This window comes from Helobdella robusta (genome assembly GCF_000326865.2).
Source record: "Helobdella robusta unplaced genomic scaffold HELROscaffold_7, whole genome shotgun sequence".
Taxonomy (NCBI): domain Eukaryota; kingdom Metazoa; phylum Annelida; class Clitellata; order Rhynchobdellida; family Glossiphoniidae; genus Helobdella; species Helobdella robusta.
The window spans coordinates 2,274,714-2,285,846 of NW_008705398.1; the positions used below are offsets into that span (position 1 = coordinate 2,274,714).

An 11,133-nucleotide genomic window follows, 5' to 3' on the forward strand; every position below is an offset into this window, starting at 1 on the left:
GTCGGCGAACTGCTGCGTCGGACCCGCGACGATCCCTTCCGCAACGGCTGTCTGATGGTGAGTTGGTGATGGTGTGTGTGTGTGTGTGGTTGGTGATGGTGAAACAGTGGAACAAATAATGCAACCATTGATGGCTTTCTAAATATTCCCAATGATCCTATCATCACAAAAATGAAAGGCTTTTATCATTTAAGAACTATTCCAAATTTCAAATTAAAACGAAGGACAAAAAATTAGTGAGTCAATAATCTATTTCTTGCAGAGATCCAAGATGAAACGAAGAGGACCAACGGGCAGTTTTTTGAGGGATGCATCCTCGCTGGTCACAATTTCAGAGATCCTTGTTCCTATAGAGTCCGTGTCAGCCTTCCAGCAACAAAATATTCTCTGAAACAACTTCCTCTTCCTCTTCTTATTTATCATCTTTTCTAAATGTTTGACTGGTTTAAAAAAGTAGATCACATTAAACATCATTCATTATTGCAAGAAATGAATAAATTTTTCAATGGTGAACAAATGGTGAAAAGTGAATTTAGAAGATGCAATTTGATTACAGTTTGTTGAAATTATCACACAAATTATATTACATTAATATATATTATTTCATATTAATATATATATATATAATATAAATTTAATATTATATTACCATATAATACATGGGAACTATGAATCGTTGATCAGAATAGAGCTTAAAACGTGAACAAAGCCAAGTTGATATGAGAGACCGATTTTAAAATGAAACGATTGATAGTTTTTGAAATAATATATAATAATATAATTAATATACTATAAAATATTTATATAAAATAAAAATAATATAATAATATATAATAATATTAAAATAATAAATGATGGAGGAAGTACTTTTGTCTTCTTCGTCAGCCTCCTTGGCCTGAGTTAGAATTGATTCGGGATTTTGAGTTTCGCTGTTCATATTTATATCGTCGTCATTTAACCTCGGCGATGCTAACGTTACTTTAATTTAGAACTATGAAGGCGATTTCAATTTTCATTGTATATACTAGTTAGCCTTTGTTTGCTTGGTTGGTTGGGAAATAACTGAAAGAGGAAAATAAGAATAATAATAAATAAATATTAGGTCACAATTTGTTCAAAGTTTGACAAACAACTGTAGCAATCGTATAATATAAGAATATTTTTTTCGAAATTTGACTTTAATAATTGTATAATATGATATAAGACTGAGAATCGATGTTCCTATCTTACATATAACAATAAAATTACAACAAAATTTCGCTTTTTTGGATCTTTCTTATTTACATATTTGATATTTATTAGTCAGGAAGTCAGAGTGTAATGGATGAGGTTTAGAAATGTAATATGGTATATGCGTTCGTGATATCATTATTTAAATAATAAATATATAACATACTTCACATAATAATTAATTAATATATGTCATATATTAGATATAAATTGAATAAAAATTTATATATAATTATTAAATTATATTTAATTATCAACATAAATTATTAAATTATATTATGCCATGATCTATCATAATAAACAGCTCTATCCCTAACCTCCAACCACAACACTAACCACAACACTAACCAAACCCACCCACAGAGCGAAAACAGAAGCAAAAAAACCTAACCTAACCAAGCCTGATTTATATTTATATTATATGAAATATAATAATATAATAAATTATTATTTTATTTAATATTAGTAATAATAAATAAATGTTTGCTGGTAACAAAGAACTTAGCTTTTAATTAAGCAAAAGTATGCAAAAGCAAAGAATGCAAAATGCAACAAAAAAAGCAATGCCAGAATTAAATGTACAATACAGTGTCTACCCACCACAGTACTAGTCTAGTACTAAGTTTTGTACTGTGTGTGTCTGGAGTGGGCAGTCAAGTGAGATCTCCTCAGCTCAGGATCAACCTCAAGTCAAGACAACTCATTCATTTCATTTTATTTTATTTATTACTCAAGTCAAGTAGTCAACAAGAAAGTTAAATTTTGCAGAAAAAACAATTAACTGGTGATACAGTTAATTCGGAAATAAAAATAAAACTTAAAAAAAAACTAAAATTGATTTAATGATTACACAATCAAAAAATGACTTTGTACATTTTCGCTTTAATCTTAATCTTAAATAATTATTAAATACAATTGAAAAACATCACTCTCATGTTTTTTATTTACATACGTTATGCAAGAAAAGTGAACTTATGTTATAATTTTTTTAATTTACAGTTCTGGAGCCTTGCATGCATTTGCATGAACTTAAATGCATTTGATGGCTGGTGATTTCCACAACCTAGTGCTCTGTGTTCTTGTACAAAAAAACTTTTTAATTAGGAAAAAAGATCATCAACTTTACAGTTTTAAAACTTTGAAATCAACTCCCAAACCGCAAAATTCAGGATCCACCACTCGTACAGTATTACTACCAACTCCAGATTTTGAAAGTCGCGTATATACACCAAATATAATACATAGTTGATGGGTTTACTTAGTTATAAAATCATTCATTTCACTTATACCCTTTTACTCTCGCAATACTTAGGTGGTAGTGTCGGGATCTAGCATCAATAAAATTGAATGAAATGTCATTCATTCAATTATTCATTCATTGATCCATTCATTCATCTATTTGTTCATCCATTCAGTCATTTGTTCGTTCGTTCATTCGTTCGCTGATTTATTGGCTATGAAGTTAATTTGTATAAATAAGAATGCCAGATTTGATTTTAATTATAGTTTTAAGGACAAAGAAGTTAAACGATGTTGAGTGTCAATTGGGTGACAACGAACGGAGTACTGAAGTGAGAATGATGATTCTTTCAGTAAAGAAAAATAACATAAGAGCGTTTTATGAAGACATTTTTTTCACACCACTAACATAATAGTATAATAAAGGGCGCTAACTGAAGCCCCTATGCGGCAACAAAATAACAATTAACTCAATAAATAATAAAAATAAATAAAATATGTACATGCGATATTTTGTTTAATTTGATTGTTATGCTAATTATAATCTCCTAAAAAGTTTTATTTGTGATAGTTAAGGTATTTATATATAGACACACATATATAATATCAATATGCCATATAAATTTATTAATCTAAACTTTTAAAATTTTAAAATAACAAGCCGAAACAAATGGGTAAAAATGTGGATAAACGAATAATGTTAAATGTATGATGAACATTGAAACTAACATTACAAAATCTCCTCATACAATGCTATGGAGTATGCTAACAAATCAGAAAATGTTATATACCTTTTAATCTCATGCAAAATGTGACAAATACTACTATCATTTATATTTCTACATGCGTATACTACGCAATGAAATGATAGAGTTGAATCATATAAAAGAATCTGATTGTGCAAAATCTCTTCCAAATATTTATCAATATTAATTTGCATGATTTCGATGCACTGCTGCTCAACAAATGCCACCATGTACATGTGGGCTAGTTTAAATATGCCTAAAATGATTTCCGTTCTGTCCAAATAATTTTGCAGTGGCAGCTTTGATCCGGATAAAATGCAGTCGTTGAAAATAGTGAAGATTTCCCTTGATGTTTCTGGCATTTTCACTGTTTTCGTGTATGATTCTGCAAATGATCCTTTAAACATCGCTTTAAAAACATCTGATTTTTCCGACAAGACATCACTATTTGACAGAACAATTTGACCATCATTAAAACAAAATGACACATCTTTGTTGGAAATATTTAAAAATTTGTCAGTAGTGTTGAGCTCTGTTGAGACTTCTTCATCATGTATGGTTTTGTTTGTAACCTTCAACGGTGAGGCTTTGCATTGTCGCATTACATAAGCATAGGCAATAGTCGCCAATGTTTGATATTTGTCCTGATCATCGTGCATTACTTCCAGTAAGGTTTTTATTATTGTATCCCGAGTTATGATTTTCGTGAATTCATGTTGTTTGTTGCTGGACAGATAGGCTAAAGATATGATTGACCTCTTTTTCACTTCGCTGTCAGATTTATTTACAACCTTCCAATAAGACGTGCAGAATCGGTTAAAAATACGGGCCAGCCAAAAAATGTTAATGTTGAGAACATCGTACAGTAAGCTCTTATCATCTTCAGTTTCTAAATAATGAAGATGAAAAGCTGGTAGAAACATTTCCGTTAGCAAGAGTGGGAAATAATTACTAAATGTGCATAATTTTTGAAATATTTGAACAATTACTTCGTCATTTTTGTGAGCAATTAAACATTTCACCATTGTCCCTATGAAGTTTTTATTTTCAAAATATTTTATCCAGTGTGTCTCTCTGACAAATTGGTGAAAGAAAGAAATTATATATTTGATGTATTGACATGGCAGTCTTTTTTTATAAGATTTCATTGAATCTTTCAGAGCTGTATAGGTCAGATCTGTCTTCGTTTCATCAGTTGAACCGCTGAGCGACTGGGCCAATGTACTACTAGCCAGTTTTGGAATGTACGCTGATCTTTCAACAATACTCAGAGAAGCATTTCTATTTAAAAATTTTGTAAACGTTTCTACAATATTCGCCGCAAACAATTGTCGAAACTCTTCAGAGTTATTGGATTGGTAGAGTAATATGGACATTATTCTTCCGAAATAATTAAGCGTTAAAGGGTTGGATATCTGTTCAAGAAGAAAGAGAACGTTTGATTTTGATAAATTATTTTTATACTGACAACAGGCTAGAATGTACTTGAAATATTTCAATTTTTCATCACCACCATCAGCAGCATAGAACGATTGCATGAAATGTTTTACAAATCCATTTCTTTCAAATCGCTTCAGTAGCGAAGGGCATTGGATCAAATTTTGAACAAACTCGTATGCAACGGTTGAAAGTTCCTTATTTTCGCTATTCAAAAACTTTGAAATCCTTCCTAGTAAATTTGAATTTTTTAATTGTTTTTTTACGTCAGGTGACCAATGGCCAATAAAAATTTGAAGAGTGGAAAATATTTGTTCCAGTTGTTTTCCATTTGTTATCAGACTGGAGTCTAACAAAGCCGACAAGTGGAAAACTACATTTTGGTTCACCATCTTTTTGATCTGGTTTTCATGTTTTGATAGCATTGATATTATTTCAATATGGCATAATAAATGCTTAATATCTTTACTTGTAGTTAAACGACTGATCAAACTTTCAACTGTTTTTTCATCATCCCAAACAAGAGAACAGAAAAGTTCATTTCGACATACAACTCCTATTAATTCGCTAGTTTCTTGTTGAACTTCCTCACTCATAGAGTTTTTAAAAACGTTGCAAATAAGTGGGATGACTTCTTTTCCCAGAAGTTGCAAAACAGAAAGAGCATTCTCGTCAAAACAACCTTTCGCCAACATATCCATAGTTGATTTCTTGGCTGGTAAAAATTCATTTGTCAGCTTGTTCAACAACTTGTAAACTTCATTTAATTCTCTCAACTGGCGAGTATTGTTTTTATCATTTGCAAAACTTGCTAATTTTTTCAAAATTTCGTAAATATTTTCTCCATGAAATTTATCAAATCCATTGGTTCGAACGTCCCAACATTTATATGCGCTGATAGACATATTGAAATTAATTTAAATAAGCTAAAATAAAATAAAATAAATAGTCACAATTCAATTTAAAACTCAAAACCAACCAGGTTATATAGCTATTTAACTGTGAAATAATGAGAGAAAAAAAAGAGATCACAGGTTATCAAACATAATCATTGTGATTTTGATATTAGCTGAAATTCTTTTCAGTTCAGAATCTTTGCCCGTCCTTCATTTGCATACGGTTTTCTTAGTGCATTTAATTTGGTTATTAAAACTGCCCCGCGACATCTGTTTCACTAATTAAAATGCCTAATTGATCACCACATCAAAATATAGAAATTAAAAAAAATCAGAATCTGGCACATGAGATAAATAGGAATGAAATTTTAAATGAATGTAATTACTGACAATCAGAATATTAAAATATAGGAACAAAGAAATTAAAAATTAAGTAATGCAATTACAGTAAAAATGTATTTTCAGTGTTGATAAGCGTAACCTCACACAGGCACACGCACGCACGCACGCGCACACACAAACACACGGTTTTATTTCAGGCCGGGAAATACAGAAGCTCAATGAGCTTGTATGATCAAACAAAACAAAATAACTACGAAATTATCAGAAATACATAAAAAGAAAACATAAATAATAAAGTTAAAAATTTTTTAAATTTCAGTCAGGTAAAGTCCAATCAGCGACTGACAACAAGTTTCAATGTGCAGGGAGCTACAAAAGCAAGCAGTTCAAGTCATTTAACAGTTACATTCGCCTACTTAGAATACCTTTGTATAGTTTTAGAATACATCTGCATACAATTTAGAATACGCTTTTGTGTTTCTTTTACAGACAAAACTGTACAAATGTTTTTTTGATTCCTTACTGGCTCCATTGACGAGATTGAACATTGCAGTAAGAAGTTTTGGTTAAAGGTCCTGTTTGTACATTCTCCCAAAGTCCTGAAGAAACATCAGCGCATATCTGCGGACCAAAACTTGGAGTGATCTTCTACATTGTTTGCGCCAGTCTAACTTATCTCTACTACAATTCAAGAAACAATTAAAGACACACTTTTTTCGTTGTGATTATTAACATTTTCATTGAACGTTTTTCTTGTTCTAATTGTTAACATTAACATTGATTTTGTTAAAGCGCCTGTTATAACCGCTGCTATGATCAAATTGCGCTATTTTGATTATTCTTTATTTTTGCAATTTTCGCTATATTACGAAAAGAGACTAGGAGAGGTTTGATGCGAAGTTGTAGTTGTGATTTATTTAGTTAGTTCGATTGAAAGTAATTTCGTATTTCTACTACTGTTGGCATTCAAATAAACGTTCAACAAGGTTTGCGTTTGAAGCAGTTGTGTTCATCCATCGGAAATCTGGAACCTACGGAATAACGATAACTTGACGATCGTTGGAATCTACAACACAGGTGTTGGAAATATAGAGATCATTGAAGTTATAACATCGGTGTTGGTAGTAAGGATTGTTAAAGGTTACAACAATAGGATGAGAAGCAGTCCAAAGCTGAGCCATCAACTTTGTACAAATTTTTAGTATGGTGGGAATATGTATGTTTGAGTAAGTATGTGTGTTTGTTAGTAAAACAAAATTCATTACATGTGTTCTTTTTATTCAAATTCATTTTAGATCTCAAAATTTTGAAAATTTTTTCCACACTGAATATTTATGACATTGATACTGCTAACATTTTAAACTTTCAATCCAGTGATGGCCCAATGGTTTAAGGCGCTAGGTGCTGTTTCGCAGTGCGGGAAGTAACCGGGTTCAAATATGATTCAAAGACTCCTCACCTATCAAATGATTTGCGCGCGTGTGATGCGTCGTTCGGCACGTATTCATATTCTTTCATTAGGTGTTGTTGCTTTTTCTCAACTTTGGAAGAATTTACCTAGAGGACCTTTAACCTTTACACAAATATGGGATGGTTTATTGCAGTTAGCCAATTCATTTTTGACAAGTATTCCTAGCAGTGGACGTCCTGCTTCTATATAGAAATAAAAGATCAATCTTTAACTCATCAAAACAGTTTACACCAGCAAATAACTAATAACGATAAATCAGTGTCGTTTCAAATTGTATTAAATGCAGCCACATCTAAAACTAAAAATTAGAACAACAAATAATGAATGATTTGAATGTTCATTTTTTAGAAGTAGGCAAATAATTTAAATTTTAAGTTGATATTTCTTTGAAAATAAATTTATATATATATATAAAATATTCATGTTTCAATATATATCTATATCAACAAATAGGCCAATTTTGATAGTGATGGATAACATTTCAGCTAAAGAGTTGGTGATGAAGAGTTCATACAAACTTAAGCAAATGTCTGAAGAACTTAGTAAGGTATGGTTTGCCAATGATCTGACTGCTGAACAGAGGAGTGAATTGAAAAGTTTGATTGCTAATGCAAAATCAAGAGAAGCTGCATGTACGGGAGGTTTTTTATACAGGGTCAGAGGACCTGTGGGAAAGTGGCGGATCGTGAGTTTCAAAAAGTCATAAAAGGTAAAGGTAAAAGTCATATGAAAAACAATGGTTGTAAAATGCTTAACAATGTTAAAATAAGACTAGGGCTTTTGAATATTAGGTCAATTTTGTCGAAATATGATAGAGTGTATGAGGTAATTTGCGATGGTTTGGATATCTTAGTTTTGACTGAAACATGTCATGGGTCTAGTAATGAAATTGCTGTTAGGCGGGCAATGCCACCAGGTTATAATTTTGTAGGTTTTGTCAGACCTCATGATCCATTTCATGGTGGATTAATAATTTATTTTAAAAGATGTTTTAATTTCAAACTCATCAGATTACCTGTGTTAAAGACTTTTGAGGCATTAGCCATTAAATTAAAAATAAATGGAACTCATATTGTTTTATTGGCTGTTTATAGACCAGGATCGGCTTTAATTTCATCTTTATTCTTTCAGGAACTTGTTGCTGTTTTAGAGATAATATCCTTGCTTAGTAACAATGTTGTCTTAGCTGGTGATTTTAATGTGCATGTAGAGAAACACATGGATCCTCACAGTGTGTCATTATGTGAGTTTTTGGTAATTTTAATCTTGTTAATAGAATAAATGAACCAACGCATGAATTAGGAGGTGTGTTAGACCTGATTATCACTTCTATGTCTTTTCCAGTTTTCGATATTAGAGTTCTGCCTCCGGGAAAAACATGAATCATGATCGTTTTATTTCTTTGGTCCTTGATTCTCCTTTAAGTAGATTATACCAGGGTGAAAATACTGATGATTTATGGAATTTATTTGAAAGCGAAATGACGAAAATCACTGAAATAGTTGCACCTTATCGTATGGTTGATGTTAGAGATGATCCGATGGCACCTTGGTTTGATTCTGAATGTAGACGGTCGAAGGCTTATTGTAGAAAAATGGAAAAACGATATAGAAAAACGTTGAAGGAAGAAGATAAAAAAAACTGGGTAATGGCCATGAAAGCAAAAGTTTTATATACACTCAAAAGAAAAATCTATATTGGAAGGAGCTCGTTAAGGAAAATCAAAATAATCCAAAAAAAATTTGGAGTATTATTAATAAATTGCTGTGTAAGTTTAAAAGATGCCACTGACCATACAGCTCAAAAATTTTTAACGTTTTTCAATAATAAAATAGATAAAGTTCGAGAATCGACGAAGACTGCAGATTATCCAAACTTCAATCAGTCAGAGTTCAAAGTTGAAAATGTGTTCTCTACTTTTCCAGTATGCACTGAAGACGATGTTAAAAGAATAGTTCTAAGTTCTCCATCAAAATCATGTTCGTTGGATATTTTGCCTACGCACATTTTTCAGAAACATATAAATTTGTTTACTAGGTTTTTAACCAGTTTTATTAACCTTTGTTTCAAACAAGGCAACTTTCCAAACAGACTTAAACATGCGATTGTTACACCGCTGTTAAAAAGACCAGGCATGGACATTAATGATTTAAACAACTATAGACCAGTGTCCAATCTCTCGTTTATTTCAAAGGTGATTGAGAGAATTGTTGCCAAGGAGCTGTTGACGCACATACGCCAGAACAATTTATTGCCTGTGTTTCAGTCAGGATATAGACAACATCATTCAACGGAAACGGCTTTGTTGCAGGTTTTATCGGTTTTGTTGGAAAACATCGATGTTGGAAATTCCTCCCTGCTGGTATTTTTAGATATGAGCGCAGCTTTTGACTGCGTTGATCACGATATCCTCTTAAGACGACTGGCGATCTGTTTTGGTTTATCAGGTACAGTGGAATTATGGTTTCGGTCTTATTTGTTACAACGAACGCAACAGGTGTTATTTATGGATGATTTATCGGCAATTCATTTGGTTTCAACTGGTGTGCCGCAGGGCTCGGTGTTAGGACCAACATTATTTTTGTTATATACGGCTGAGATTTTTAATATACTGGATTTTCATGGATTTATGGGTCACGCTTTTGCAGACGATATTCAGATAACAGTAAAGGGACCCCCAGAAAGATTCCAATCTATAGTTGATAACTTTGTCCAGTGTTTATCGGATATTAATGACTGGATGGCAACAAATCGATTGAGGCTAAATCGGAGCAAGACTCAACTGTTGCCAGTTGGTACATGGCAGCAGCTTTCTAAGATGAATATAGATTCTGTTTTGATTGACGATTTGAATATACAATTTTGTTCCACAGCAACAAGTCTAGGTTGGATATTAGATTCCAGATTGACAATGGTTGAACATATAAAATTTTTATCCAGAGTATGTACTGTTCAATTACGAAAATTGAATTTGATAAGAAGATCAATAGATAAAAAAACAGCTGAAGGTTTGGTTCATGCATTCATTCACTCGAGACTCGATTACTGTAATAGTTTGTATTTTGGATTGCCGGAGAAGTCAATTGCTATGATTCAGTCTATTCATAATCGTGCAGCAAAAGTCGTGGTTGGTGGGGCAAAGTTCGATCATGTAACTCCTATATTTAAAGAACTGCACTGGTTGACGATTGAAAAAAGGGTGATTTTTAAAATATGAATGGATGCGCACCAAAATACCTCGTTGACAAATGTTTGCCACGAGTGGTTTCAACACTAACAATTCGACTTCGGTGTGATGAATTGAATTACATGATGGTTCCGCCTACCCGTTTGAAGATTGGAACAAGAAATTTTTCAGTTTGTGGACCAGCTGTGTGGAATAGCCTTCCTTTTTATTTAAGAAATCAGGATTTAAATTTAATTATGTTTAAGAAATTATTGAAAACTTACCTGTTTTTGTTGTAGCAAACAATTTATGCTTATAATTTATTGAATTTATTTATAGATTTTATAGATGCGGTCATTCATGAATTTATTGCATTATTTATGATGGCGCCTTTGAGATAATAATTTAATTGGCGCTGTATAAATGTCCTGATAATAATGATAATATTAATAATATATATATTTTGGTAACAGACTGTTGTTAACGCAACATTTCAAAAATTCAACACTACTTTCAACATTGTTCAACTTTTTTATATTTCTTTTTATTTTATTAATTTAAGAGAAATTAGACATTTTATTGTTTTTTATTAAATTTTTATTAAAG

The 11,133-nt window shown here is 31.7% G+C and overlaps 2 protein-coding genes across 2 annotated transcripts in view; both read right to left on the reverse strand.

The window, feature by feature from the left end:
* Positions 1–3,199: 3,199 nt before the first annotated feature.
* On the reverse strand, positions 3,200–5,557 carry HELRODRAFT_164855 (hypothetical protein; the record flags this gene model as incomplete). Its single annotated transcript, XM_009030808.1, has 1 exon — positions 3,200–5,557. The coding sequence occupies one exon, from the start codon at positions 5,555–5,557 to the stop codon at positions 3,200–3,202; it is 2,358 nt and encodes a 785-aa protein (XP_009029056.1).
* Positions 5,558–10,901: 5,344 nt separating this feature from the next.
* The window catches only part of HELRODRAFT_164856 (hypothetical protein), a gene marked incomplete at both ends in the record, with an annotated part of 4,113 nt that continues 3,881 nt past the window's right edge, over positions 10,902–11,133 (reverse strand). Inside the window, one exon of the mRNA XM_009030809.1 lies at positions 10,902–10,955. Coding sequence (XP_009029057.1) covers positions 10,902–10,955 — 54 coding nt within the window. The remainder of the gene's footprint in view (positions 10,956–11,133) is intronic.